General features: G+C 38.6%; 2 protein-coding genes across 2 annotated transcripts; both read right to left on the bottom strand.

Moving 5' to 3' along the window:
• Positions 1 to 4,436: 4,436 nt before the first annotated feature.
• LOC115375798 (peptidyl-prolyl cis-trans isomerase FKBP1A-like) lies at positions 4,437 to 5,443 on the bottom strand. The gene is made up of 4 exons (XM_030075344.1): positions 5,407 to 5,443; positions 5,259 to 5,306; positions 4,704 to 4,816; positions 4,437 to 4,591 (listed from the first exon to the last, which is right to left on the bottom strand). Exons 1-4 carry the CDS (start codon positions 5,441 to 5,443, stop codon positions 4,460 to 4,462), a joined length of 330 nt encoding a protein of 109 aa, XP_029931204.1. The 3' UTR covers positions 4,437 to 4,459.
• A 3,282-nt stretch (positions 5,444 to 8,725) lies between these two features.
• LOC115374830 (apical endosomal glycoprotein-like) lies at positions 8,726 to 11,947 on the bottom strand. Its single transcript, XM_030073973.1, has 5 exons — positions 11,879 to 11,947; positions 11,330 to 11,495; positions 9,228 to 9,333; positions 8,963 to 9,035; positions 8,726 to 8,880 (listed from the first exon to the last, which is right to left on the bottom strand). The coding sequence occupies exons 1-5, from the start codon at positions 11,945 to 11,947 to the stop codon at positions 8,785 to 8,787; spliced, it is 510 nt and encodes a 169-aa protein (XP_029929833.1). The 3' UTR covers positions 8,726 to 8,784.
• Positions 11,948 to 14,022: the final 2,075 nt, after the last annotated feature.

The raw sequence follows: 14,022 nt of genomic DNA, 5'->3' as shown, positions 1-14,022 counted from the left end.
ATATATATATATATATATATATATATATATATATATATATATATATATATATATATATATATATATATATAAGCAGTAAATATAAAAATACAGAGAAAAATATAAACAGCCTATGTAAATATAGACAGTATATATATATATATATATATATATATATATATATATATATATATATATATATATATAAATATATATATATAATATTGACAGTGTAGTATAGAACAGATAGAACAGATGGCACTCCTTACATGCCTGCATGGGAAAATGTTCAGTAGGCCAAGTTTCATTCCTGGCATCTGTAAAAAGTTAAGGGGATCCTGCTTATTCTTAAATCCTGGCACTGAACAGGAATTATGTTTTCTCTTAACTGAAAACAAAGCATTGCCACAGAGAGGGATCCTGACAGAACTTGAACAGGGAGCTGTTTATAGCTGTAACATCTTATACAGACCCAAGACAAATTACAGCAAAAAAACAAAACAAAACAAACAAACAAACAAACAAAAAAAACGATATAACACATCTTAGCAAGGTGCTGCGCCAAAGCACCCCACTTTTATCAGAGACAGGAACGAACCAAAGGTGCTCACTTCTGCAGTCATCATTTCTGGAAACCTGGACACCTGGACACCAACACTTGGGTTGAGCATATTTTTTCCTTCCCCTAATAAAACTACATGAGGACTATATGTCGGAGCAGCATATTTGAAATATGTCTGATCTTTGCCACTTTGCAGCATGTTTTTATCCCAGAGTACCATTCTGTAGACTTTGAAAAATGTAGGCGCTATCTGAATATGTAGTCCTATAGTTTTTAACAGGCCAAATTAGTTAATGTTGTGGTGCACAACTGCCTTCTGTTCCTCATATCAAAGGTATGTATTTATTTTTCCTAATAACAAGGCAAAATATGTGTATAACATAGTCTGTTATTAGTTTCATAAAAAGTAAGAGAATTACACTTACAGTATTAATAGCTGACATTAGCTTTGTAGAAGTCTACTGGTTGGCCTACTGGGATGCAGAAATTAAAGGTCAAAATATGTAGCTCAGTTGTGATAGCTTACATCACCAGTCCAATTTTTATTTAATTTGGTGGGATGATACATTTTGGCACTGTGTTATGGTGCTAAAATCATCATACAAATTGACCTAAAGAGGACACTAATTTAAAGGACAAAATGTATGCTTTCGAAAGCCCTTAAACTTGAAATTAAAATGAAACATGACATCTGCTGCACACATCCAGCTTTCCATACAAACTGCACAACCTAATGAGGGCGCCACTGTTAAAGGTTAAAAAAAAGTCTCACTCAGGCATATTTGAAAAAAAAAAAATTATGCATTGCAGCATTGAGTTCTGGGGATGGACGAAAATTAAAGCAGAAGCATTCACTCACATGTAAATGGTCAGTGGCTACTAAAGGCTGCATACAGGCTTATAATGCAAAAATAAAACACAAAAAGGACTCCATCAGTTAAATTTTTAAAGCATAAACAGAGCAAGTAACAAATCATGCATACATCAGGCACTACAAGCCACCTTGAAAAAAAAAAAAAAACTAAACTAAAATCAACTTCTACATAACTAAGAAGGTCAGATTACCATGACAGTGAAGAAGACAATTTAGTTCAAGAGTTTTGTGTAAAATGTTCCACTTCACTTTCAGGTCAGTTTTCCAGTGGGGACCGTAATCGATATTCACCAGACCTTGTACCATATATCAATCACTGATATACAAACTGAGTTAAGCTGTAGTATGAATGTTTTAAAAGCAGGACCATGCTGACTTATGTAACTTAAATCATAGTATGCTCTTTTTTCTCTGACTAGTGTGTTGTGATTGTACAATAAACCTACCACTATCTGTGAGGAATTGTCATGTCCCTCCTCAGTCAGCAGGTCAGGGTCCGACTCCTCTGGAAGGTGCTGGTCTCGGTAGTGGCCTCTCTTATCAGTAGCCCAGCCAGAAGCCTCAGATTTGGCCCTGGATGTCCACCTCCTCCCCCTGAGTTTCAGCCTCCCCATGTTTATGTCCAACCTTCCTTCTGGAGGAGGCAGCCCCTGCATATCAGTATGGTAGACCCCTAAGGATGGCAGAAGAAGGGATAAGTTGTTATCATGATTATGCTGTTTAATTGCTGGAACATTTTTGTGTTTCAAGGATATACAGTATATGATGTAAATTATAAATTGGGTTTTCACAGCGGAAGCTTATAGAGTATATGAAACACGCTCTAAAACACATGCAACAACACATGTGAACCAGGCGCCATCATCCCACCAACCCACACAACAGAACAAAAACAACAGTGGACGATGCAGCAAACGGGCATGGTCACCCCGTCATTCTGTCTTCCAGTGACATCAGTGTGTCCCGACTCCCTCCTTCACAGCTGAGGGTGAAGCATGCCTCACATACTTCACACCAGCAGGCCCAGCACCAGGCGGTGGTGGGTGTTGTGACTGCATTTCTGTCACATGGTGGCCCTGTGGCTGCAAACCAATGACAATACGACAGTGCAAGCCATGTGAGCCCAGCAAGGTATCAAGCAAGGCTGAGGTGAGGACTGGGAGTCACCTGTTTCTATTAGAGCTGCCTGATTTGCCAGTACAGGTCAAAACTGGCTTTTCAATCAACACAGGATACCTCAGATAAGTCAGTGTAGGTACTGCTAATACAGTATAAATGATATTAATTTTGGGATAAGAAGCCTGTAAAACTTGCATTGAAATCAGCCTCATACCACCTTAATGAGCCCCTAGCACTAACACAATTAAGAATTTTATTTGTATGGGTTTAAACAGAAAATGTAAGTGTCTAATCTTTGTCAAAACATTGTTTCACTATAGGAGGCAATTATAATATTTATTGATTGCATTTCATGGAAATGACTTCATATAAATCAACAAAGGCATTTAATAATGAAAACAAAGACAATCATATCTTGACTAGTCATATCTTAGTTTGAAATACATGAAAAAATAGACACAATCTTCAATGAATCATAAGGAATTAAAGACATCTTATAACTAGTCAGAGTTCAAGTATGGATATATCAGCTTTGGACTGCAGGTAGTCATAATTTAAATGACAATATCTGCAATTCACAGCGTGGATAGTCAAAGTTGAAATGCAGAACCCATATAAATTAATGGAAAAATACTGTGAATCTTAAAAGTCAAAAATTACAGATAGGCTATACAAGATGATCATTTTGACTAATAAATGATCAAATGGCTTGTCGTAGTTACACAGGCTAGTTTAGTAGTTTACAGTAAAAATAAATAAATAAATAAATAAATACTGTGGGGGAAAAAAATGAATACCCCGTTGTAGCTTTTTGGATGTTTAGAATATCAAACACAATATCGACACAAAGTATGGGTTACTGTGTTCAAAAACAATATCTGTCTAACTGTTTTTTGGCTGCACGTCTCATTCAAATTTATAGGACACATTCAAATAAAAATCCATTTGAACTCAAGTAAGGTGCTGCTTAATTGCACAGCTGTATGATTATCATCCCAATAAACAAAAAAGTAATTTGCCCTGCTGTGCTCCTATCCAAAGGTAATGACCATCACAACAGTGGGCTGCATCTATCTATCTATCTATCTATCTATCTATCTATCTATCTATCTATCTATCTATCTATCTATTTGTCTGTCTGTCTGTCTGTCTGTCTGTCTGTCTCTTTCTAAAATACCCATTGACACAGTTCACACCATTGCTGTAGGCCTGGTTTTAACCTTTGTCTGGAGTTTTGCTGTGATATTTCTATAAATTCCCCTGAAAGCTACAAGGATTGTGACAGTATAGTTGCACTATAGTTGCTTGTTACACACCAGTGGCCCAGTGGAGAGTTAAGCAGGTACTGAAGCGTATACACACTTCATCCTCAGTGATCCACCCACCTCATCAACTATCCCTACAGCCTTGGATCATACCCATATTATAACTATACAACACAATATTAATACTACATAAGTGCCCTGGATACACGACAAACAATGGGTTTCTTCATGCCAGTTTTCATTAAACAGAGCACAGTTGTCTGTGGCTAATGTAGGCCATATTTTAATACCTGGAATTAGTACAATTTCTAATGGATGATACATAACTAATTAAAAATTAAAAACATTAATATAAAATGCATGACCACCCTGACTGCACTGCAAAATTTGTTTTGTGTGTGAGTTTATTATGAATAAATCATTACCACATTTAATTTGAGACAATAGTATCAACATTTGTGTAAATGCTACAAACAAACAAGACCATCACAAAGACGACTGCTCCCGTTCCTGCAGTAGTTCTCAGCCCTGATTTCACAGGGGAATTTGACAGATTTTGTTATGGTGTGAAAATGTCTTGAGTGGGGTCTCATTTTTGTTTGTGGCATTTATACCAAGCTATCATAATTAAGTCATGATTTCCATCATGATGTTCAAGGTTCAGGAATCTATTTTCAGCAGCTCCACTTCAAAGATGAGAGTGGAGTTGCTTGGGATGAGCGGTGGGTATCCCCTCGCGCCATAGGCGTAGTCTGGTGAACAGGTCAAAATGGCTACCTCGCCAAGATTCATCTGTGGAGGTGATGAAAAGCAGAGGTACCTCTGGTTATTAACTTATGTGAAAGGAAATATTTTATTGACACAAATGATTTGTTGTCATCTTGGTGAAGAAACCTCTCCTTACCTTGGCCACTCCTTCATCCCAGCCACGAATCACTTGGCTGGCTCCAAGCTTGAATGAGAAAGGCTTTCCCCGAGCCCTCGAGCAGTCAAATATCTTTCCATCCGTCAGTGTGCCTGATAAAAAAAAAGGCTTGTGAGCATCCCATGACTAATCTGTCCCAACTCTCCAAAGACCCCCCCCCCCCCCCCTTGTTTTTTTTTTTTTTTCATCTTAAATTCATTATAATTGAAGCATTACATTGTCCAGTGTGCACAGTCAGGCTAAATTTTGATATCAGCAGTTTAAAACACATGCTTCTACAGATCACGCAAGACGTGTTGTCATTTTACCTGTAAGACTCAGAAAAGTAAATAAATTCCTTGTTATCATATTTCATAGAGTTGTGCTGTCATTTAAAATGAGACAAACCATTTGAAAGACTAAGGTGTATGTTTGTCAGTTTGGTTTTCTGCATGAAATATTTTCCTAGAATACACAGATTAAAATAATTCAGTGTCGTAGCAGGACTTGTATTCCTATACGTAGTCCACATACACAGTACGCCTTCTGACTCACCGGTGTAGTGCACTGTGACTGTTTGTCCATTTTTCGGAAAGGTTGTTCCTGAAAAGAGTAAAATGTAAGTAAGAGCCAAACTTTGTGGTTTGAAAGGAAAATTCCACTGCCAGTTTTTGCAGTAACAACTAGAACAAAGTAGCCTTACCATCTCCTTGTTTCAGTGTCTCATGTTCTACTCCCATTTTTACTTTGAAGTCTTCACTCTCTCTCACGTAAAAACAAATCTGTTGAGTGTGTGTGTTTAGTCACCTGCACCAGCATTGGTTAGAGTCGTTGGGTGTGACATGTCTTACGTGGCTTAGAGGGCTGTCAGACCTAGGGCAATGTGTGTTTGAAGGATTATTGTGTAGTTTTGGCTTCACGGATACAGAATAAAACTCACATAACTGGAAAATCAACATCAAAGAATCTGTGTTAAAATGTATGTGCACTTTACCCAAGAACCTGTTCTGTCATGAACAAGTTTGCACTTGTGTCTAATGTCTATCCTCAGCCCAGAACTGTTCACAGGCAGTAATGCCACATGTGCTTATAGACCATTTTCTCATGCTTTCTTATTTCCTTACATACATCCAACTGTGGAGTTGAGAGGATACACAGGAGGGACACATAAGGAGTATAGTCACATGTCTCTGGCCATTTAAAGGACTATAACTACTCATTAGCCTATAGCCATTAGTGTCTTTGTCTGTACAACAAACAGAGTGGTAACTAGTGCAGCTCTGCAGCAGCTTTCTCCGAAACCAATGAAATCAATGAATGGTGCTTTTTAGAGGTACAAAAACATTACAACAAATTTGCCGCACATAGCTTGTGAAGCATGAGCCATGTCTTCCAAAGTCTGGGGGCAGGGGCATCTCAAGCCTGGAGTGAGCATCAGCGTCTGTATCAAAGGCTGTAGTGACGATTTGCACGATATAATAGTGTGAACAGACATAGGGCCCTATCTTGTGCCAAAGTCCCTAAACCCGTTATTCAGGGATTTAGCATTGCACAAGAGGCGTTCCCCTGCAAAAGTTGCTATCTTGCGCACCTCCCGTTATCCGTAAAACACCTGCGCTACCTGGTATATTATGCATAGGCGTATTTTGGGCGTTACGCCAATTACACCAATCAGTGTGCCAGGTGCCATTGCCTTTAAGGGCAGGCTGCGCTATCCTAAATCCTAAATCCTAAACCCGCGATGGAGAGAGGGAGGTAGATTTTCTCAGGGGTTCTACTGAGGCTAAAGCAAGTTGGCTTTATATAAATATATATATATGTATACATATTATATAGTATATTGTAGGCGAGTTAATTCGGGAGGTGGAGCCACATGTGTCCAAGTGGATGTGTCACAAGGTTGTACTGATTGAGTAAAATCCCCGGGCCACACCACAGACACACACAAGAGGCAGAGGTGGAACTATGTGTAAACTAATTTATTGACAAGGTAGATTGGGCAAATAAAATATTAAAAATAAAAATATAGCACAGCTGCTGGCTTGATAAAACAATAAAATGTGCTGGCGTAAGTGTCCAATTAAAACAGTCTTTCCTCTAAACAGTCTATATGAGTAATATATTCCGGTGGCGTCCCGGTATCAGTCCGACCGTGTGCGTGGTGAGGGGGCGTGCATTGAAGCCGCCTGGGCACGCTCTCGTAACTAGCTCAAGGTGCACGAGCTGTATGGGGTTAATTTTGTTGTGCCCTTTTGTTTTTGAACTCTAAAAACTGAGCCATCTCCCTGTGTGGATAAAAACACATATTCCAGCTGACATAAGAGTGTGCAGATAATAACAAAACTTTAATTTCTGGATGGACTGCCACTTTAAAACACATAGACAACTACCACTACAACATTGAATCTCATACTCAAATTAGTCATGTGGTAGTGATTGCTGCCTGAGACAGCTGACCCTGTTTTAAGATTGCACTCCTTACATGCCTGCATGTGAAAATGTTCAGCAGGCCAAGTTTCATTCCTGGCATCTGTAAAAAGTTAAGGGGATCCTGTTTATTCTTAAATCCTGGCACCGAACAGGAATTATGTTTTCTCTTAACTGAAAACAAAGCATTGCCACAGAGAGGGATCCTGACAGAACTTGAACAGGGAGCTGTTTATAGCTGTAATATCTTATACAGACCCAAGACAAATTACAGCAAAAAAAAACAAACAAAAAAAAAACCCAATATAACACATCTTAGCAAGGTGCTGCGCCAAAGCACCCCCACTTTTATCAGAGACAGGAACGAACCAAAGGTGCTCACTTCTGCAGTCATCATTTCTGGAAACCTGGACACCTGGACACCAACACTTGGGTTGAGCATATTTTTTCCTTCCCCTAATAAAACTACATGAGGCCTATATGTCCGAGCAGCATATTTGAAATATGTCTGATCTTAGCCACCTTGCAGCATGTTTTTATCCCAGAGTACCATTCTGTAGACTTTGAAAAATTTAGGCGCTATCTGAATATGTAGTCCTATAGTTTTTAACAGGCCAAGTTAGTTAATGTTGTGGCGCACAACTGCCTTCTGTTCCACATATCAAAGGTATGTATTTATTTTTCCTAATAACAAGGCAAAATATGTGTATAACATAGTCTGTTATTAGTTTCATAAAAAGTAAGAGAATTACACTTACAGTATTAATAGCTGACATTAGCTTTGTAGAAGTCTACTGGTTGGCCTACTGGGATGCAGAAATTAAAGGTCAAAATATGTAGCTCAGTTGTGATAGCTTACATCACCAGTCCAATTTTTATTTAATTTGGTGGGATGATACATTTTGGCACTGTGTTATGGTGCTAAAATCATCATACAAATTGACCTAAAGAGGACACTAATTTAAAGGACAAAATGTATGCCTTCGAAAGCCCTTAAACTTGAAATTAAAATGAAACATGACATCTGCTGCACACATCCAGCTTTCCATACAAACCGCACAACCTAATGAGGGCGCCACTGTTAAAGGTTAAAAAAAAGTCTCACTCAGGCATATTTGAAAAAAAAAATTATGCATTGCAGCATTGAGTTCTGGGGATGGACGAAAATTAAAGCAGAAGCATTCACTCACATGTGAATGGTCAGTGGCTACTAAAGGCTGCATACAGGCTTATAATGCAAAAATAAAACACAAAAAGGGCTCCATCAGTTAAATTTTTAAAGCATAAACAGAGCAAGTTATTAACAAGTTATTGGCTAAATGCCATTTTACAAATATTACCTTTCTGTTGTAGGTTAAAAATGGTGATATCAGCATTGTTAATGTGCTACAATGTCCTTTATCCAGTATTTTGGCAAGCAGACAGTCAGAAAAATTAAAATCATCAATACATTTTAATGGGAAGGATAGTAATTGTATTAAAATATAGAAAAATCAGTCAGTTTATTTTATGCCACTTATAAATAACAAAGGTAAACAAAAAGGAAATACATCATGTTAAATTACTTAAAAGTTTTATTCATAATTATGCAATTGTCTGACTTATAATTGAACTAAACCCACAACTTCTTCTGACAGAGTCAGAAGAAACTGCACTAAGCATCAGACATAACCATGTCGTCCGTGTGTGAGGATGGATTGTACAAATTGTTGAAGAACGAAAAATCCGATTCACGTCCATGTTGTGTACCCTGGAAGGGAAGATGTGCATTACAATCACAGTTCTATAGAGCCAGAAAAGGATTGATTTGTTATTGTATTTTGCTCACTTACCTCTATTTTGCAGTCATAGAGGTCAAACACAGAGTTCTGGTCAACCTCGGCATTTGTAATGTTTGGCTTCCTCCTGACAAACAAAGGCAAAAGTGTCAAGATAACAAAGTATTCAATATCACAGATCTTTCTTCAGTATTATTTATATCACTGCCACCACTCCTACCATAATTACCAACTATGAGCATCAACAAAACACTGCCCCATCAACATTTATACTTTAATTAACTGATTGATTGATATTTATAGTATCACCACTGTGTACATTGGACAGCTCTTCCTGTTCAGCATAAACAAAACAACACAGATGACAACTGCAGCCGTCAGAGTCAGCCCAACTGCAAGTCCGACACCCAGGGTTCCTGCAGAATCTGAAAAAAAAAGAAAAAACAAAACAAAACAAAACACATAGTGAGTAGCCAAAATATGACATTAGCACCAATCTAATGTTGATTGCATCACTTTGTGCTCTACATGTTTACTTTAGTTCATCAGTTTATGTAACAGGAAATAGTTGTAGCAGAAAATAGCCCATTAGTTAATTTGCATATGCAGGCGTTGGGCAAGAAAACATCAAAACAACAATTGACAAACATTAGAAAAGTGACATCACATACAAAGAAGAAAGAGTAAAGATGAGAAGAGGAATGTGCTTCTACTTTGTAGGTTCTACTTTTTGTCATATTCTACTTTTTGTCTGTGAGTTGGCCTGATGATGAGAACCACATAGACTTAACCATCTTATTACATCTACATGTATCAGTTGAGTCTACAGGGTCCTCACTTCAATCGACCCTCCGCAATTTTGCAGAATGCCCCTTTAAAATAATCTCGTTTGAGGCGTGTTCTCTCCTCCTTTTCTAACTGCATGGAAAAGATCACACCCAACACAGTTACCGTTTTGAAAAAGGAACTGAGTAACTTTTACTCCCAATACATTTTAATTGAACTGAATTGAACTGAAATTGAATTGAATTTACTTTTTACTTTTATTTGAGTAGATTTTTTGAGTAAAACCTCCGCGTCTACTGCAGTAAAATATCAGCAAAGTAACGGTACTTCTAACTGAGTAACAATGTGTGGCGCGCTTTCCATCACTGCATAATAATAATAATAACAGTTACAGGGCTTTTGATGAGTGATCACATAAGTCCCAAAGATGTACTTGTGCTTTGTACACTTGCACAATAGTTACAAAATTATAGCAGGACTTAACCCAGGAGAAGGTCATACTGTACACACTGTTCACTTTATTACAAAAACAATAAATAATTAAGTACTAAGATATCCATCAGTGATATTCAAGGGTTTGTATATTGTACTGTGTGAGAGCTTTTTTTTTTTTTTTTTTTTTTTTGTAGTTTCATGTAGTTTCATGTTTTCTGAGTCAGCAGCCAGTTGTGCATGTTAGTTCTCCTTTTTGTGATAAATACTGTTCTCCCCAGGAAACTCAGAGACATACTTTACACAAATAATTCTTTGCACTTTTTCAGCACAGTGGAAGTATGAGTGGGTTTTGTGTCTTTATAATGCAAAATCAAACAGAGTAGGTTTGCAATCAAAAAATAGATTTGAGATCAAAACTATCAAAACTGCAATCAAAAATGCTTTATTTCAAGTAAAATAAACCTGTGATAAAAATGTGGATCAAAAACTTTTGTTTGTGAATCGAAAAGATTCCATGTAATGTGGCATGTAATTTATCAATGAGTCGAATCAGTGAGAACCATGTAAACTTTGTATTTTTTTTTTCTCAACCAACTCTTAGCAGTCTGGTATAGTGCACCTTTAATCTGTAGAGTACGTGTCACTTTCTTCAAATGATGAGCATCAAATTCTGGAAGAAAACTTTACAGTGTACTGTACCGTGTGTACACCCACTGTGTTTCCCTACTGTTCTCCATGGAGGAGCTGACAGCCTACAGTATATGAAATATTGTCCTCACCAATCTATCTGCTCTTTTGGTGGCCTTTCCACCCAAGAAGAAAAAAAAAAAGGGTGTCATGTACACATAAACCCCGCCTTTCATCTCCGTTATGTGATGGATCTGTGACACCAGCGCTGCTAATCTGTATTTCTGCTCACTGTAGTAAGTACAGGCACGATTACACAATCCATTTCCATGACCATAAAGTTTTATTACTTTTTACTCCCTGCCCTTTCATATTCATTTTCTCACTTTTCTTTTAAATGTAGTGCAGGAATTGTCTATAAGAGAAATAAGAGTCTGTTCAAAGTAAACAGTTCTCTGAACACAGACTCTAGAGTCTATTTGTAAAGTAATAACTACAATAAACTTTTGAAGACTGTATGAAATGAATGACAGTCATTGCAAGTGGGATTTTATCATACAAAAGCTTGAGTACCTGAGGCAGGACACGGCCCGCTGACGAATGAGATGTCATCAAGAGCTATGTCCCCTGCCCCTCCTCCTACCGTCGCCTCCAGAATCACTTGGTGGACTTTCTGTAAGGTCACATGAGTCTGCACCACCTGCCACTCATCCCCTTGATTTCCTGACTGTTGCCACACCTACAGGAAAGAGGGCGCTGATTCACTCTTCACAATGAGGATGTGAGGATTTTTTTGCAATACCATGAAACCGAGCAAGGCCCGGTCACTCCTCATACCATACATTAATATTATTTTGCAACCAGCATTGCACAATAGAGCGCGATGTATAACAACAGAGAGAAAACTCACTGGAAATGGTCCCATATCTTTCTCAATCAACCTCATGTAAAGGGAAGTAATGTGTGCATCATCCAAGATGCAGACCAGAGACACGATGGTCCATTAGAAAAAAAAAGGTTGCTTCTTCATACATGTTCTATCAAACATTGTACAGTAAAAAAAAAAAAAAACAAAACTTAAACTGGTAAAACATAAGACTGTTAATTGCTTGTGTGCTTTACCGTTGTTTTGCTCAAGGGATCAGTGGTTTTTAAAATCATCTTCAATGAGCCCACTGTTGCTCCAAACATGTGGTACCAAAATGAGAAGCAGTATCCTTTTTCACCAGCGGGTGGCAGCAGTAAAGACTTCAGCTGGGCCACATTCCCCTTTACACTTGGTGGGGAACTCTCGATGTACAAGTACTGCCCTGTGAAGAACCATGAAAAACTGATAATAAGACTTGTGAAAATGAAACTTAGTACTTTACCATCAACTTACTTATGCCACAATTCCACATTCAGTGTCTTTTTCCCATATTAAGTACTAAATACAGAATGCAGAGTTACTTTCTCAAAACAGGAAGTGATGAGCTTTTTGTGCTAAAGTGATTCATGCACATATAACACGAGACAATACCATCCTTTAGTTATCACACAATGTCCTGTGGGAATAAAATAAAGTAGTGCAGTACTAACCAGTGCCAGAAGTGTGGTCTCCTGCAGGTCCAGTGTTGGGGGTTTCAGTGGGACCAGACCTCCTCTGCCAGTCCAAGTCATCCTCAGCCCCCTGGGTCCAAATACACAGATTATCTTCAAAGGAACAACCATATGCAGACAGAGCTGGGGAAAGAAAAAAAATCATATCAGCCAAACCTTCACATCTTCTCTCTTTTGGGGTTCAAGACATTGCACAATACAGTGCAGCGCTGTGGGGACCCATAAATATACTGTATGCATGCAACACGCTGCTTTTCTGTGCATCATTTATTATCCATGAAACTTTATTTACCTGGTGGCTGGAAGGAGTTTTCACAGTTGAGGAAGGAGATGTCATCCACAGCCACACCACGATCTCTAGCTGTGGTGCCCCCCTGCTCAGCTCCACCCATGCTTTTGAACAATACCTAAGAATGTAAACAATTATGTTAACACTTTTACAGGATTAGTGAGTCCAAACACAAAGACTGCTACATAAACCATAATGGAAAGAATTTATTCCACTGACTGATTTACATGCATGCATTCATGCATCCTTTGCATTAATTCCACTGGATTAAAATGAACCTCTAGTGCAGATGTTCTTAGGGAAACCCCAAAATGCATGCACAATAGAGCACAGCCCCCCATTTGAGAATATTTTGTCCTAAGCTATGATCAAGCTTTGATCAAACTAGGATCATTATAAATTACAAATTACAAATCAAATTTGTTCTAACTTCCAGAAAATGTCATAAAAGTTAAAGGACTCCAGTCTGAAAACAGTTTGGGTGCATGAGCACCCACGTTGTAAGGTTGTTGGTGCTGGCCTAGAGGCAGATACTCTGGGGTCCAGTGGGCTTCGGTGTTATGACTGCGTGACCACAGGATTGCTTCACTCCCGTCAGCTTGCTGCATAAGCACTCTGAGTGACCCAGCACTGTCCGCAGCGATGTAGAAGTGAAACCTGGGCTCAGGAAAGAGGGAAGGAAGGAGGTGAGAGCGTTGGATTAGGATGGGTGTTGCGTGGGAGGAAGAGAGAAGGGGGGACGGAGGCATTGAGCAATTCATACACTACCAATTCAACTGACAGTATCAAAACAAACATTTTATAGACATCAAGCACAAATGAGCCTTGCTTGTGACAAGAGTTATTTTTCCAACAGCATTATGGCTATGACTTACTGAATGTGGCAGTAGGGGGATGAGGGTGGGAGACTTGGGCTCTGGAGTCTGGCTACATTCTGTGCACGCTCTTGACTGACACTGACTCCCATATAGTAGCCTGGGAACAGAGGAAAACAACCTGAATCAACAAAACTGACTCTTAAACTTGCTGATTTGGCTATTGAGGGAAAAGTGTAGTTATGATCACATGGGGTCCATGTCTAGACCAGTAAGATCACCTGTGTCCATGGTGTGGTCAGTGGGTGGCTCAGTGCTGTTAGTAGCTTTCTGTCTCTGCCACCTGCTCTGCCCAGTACTGACGTCTACCCACTGACACTGGCCAGTCTCAAACGTGCACGGACCTGAAACAGATAGAAAAAAAAAAAAAAAAAAAAAAAAATCCTGAAAACACTGACATAACAAGGGGCCAAGGGGGAAAAAAAGATACATTCTTTTTACATTTTATGCTACAGCAAAATAAATGTGCATTTATTTCAAACACTAATTGCTGTTTATACTGT

Source organism: Myripristis murdjan, chromosome 17 (genome assembly GCF_902150065.1).
Source record: "Myripristis murdjan chromosome 17, fMyrMur1.1, whole genome shotgun sequence".
Classification (NCBI taxonomy): domain Eukaryota; kingdom Metazoa; phylum Chordata; class Actinopteri; order Holocentriformes; family Holocentridae; genus Myripristis; species Myripristis murdjan.
Note: the sequence above shows the minus strand (reverse complement) of the source record. Positions and strands in the feature narration are given on the sequence as shown.

Excerpts from the sequence above, each read along its gene's own strand:
- LOC115375798 (XM_030075344.1), bottom strand. The coding sequence starts at position 5,443 with ATGGGAGTAGAACATGAGACACTGAAACAAGGAGATG. Across the intron at positions 5,307-5,406 it reads GACACTGAAACAAGGAGATG|GAACAACCTTTCCGAAAAAT; the intron begins GTAAGGCTACTT and ends TACTCTTTTCAG. Across the intron at positions 4,817-5,258 it reads AGTCACAGTGCACTACACCG|GCACACTGACGGATGGAAAG; the intron begins GTGAGTCAGAAG and ends TTTTTTTATCAG.
- LOC115374830 (XM_030073973.1), bottom strand. The coding sequence starts at position 11,947 with ATGTTTGGAGCAACAGTGGGCTCATTGAAGATGATTTTAAAAACCACT. Across the intron at positions 11,496-11,878 it reads ATCCCTTGAGCAAAACAACG|GTGTGGCAACAGTCAGGAAA; the intron begins GTAAAGCACACA and ends TCTTTCCTGTAG. Across the intron at positions 9,036-9,227 it reads AACAGGAAGAGCTGTCCAAT|GAGGAAGCCAAACATTACAA; the intron begins GTACACAGTGGT and ends TTTGTTTGTCAG.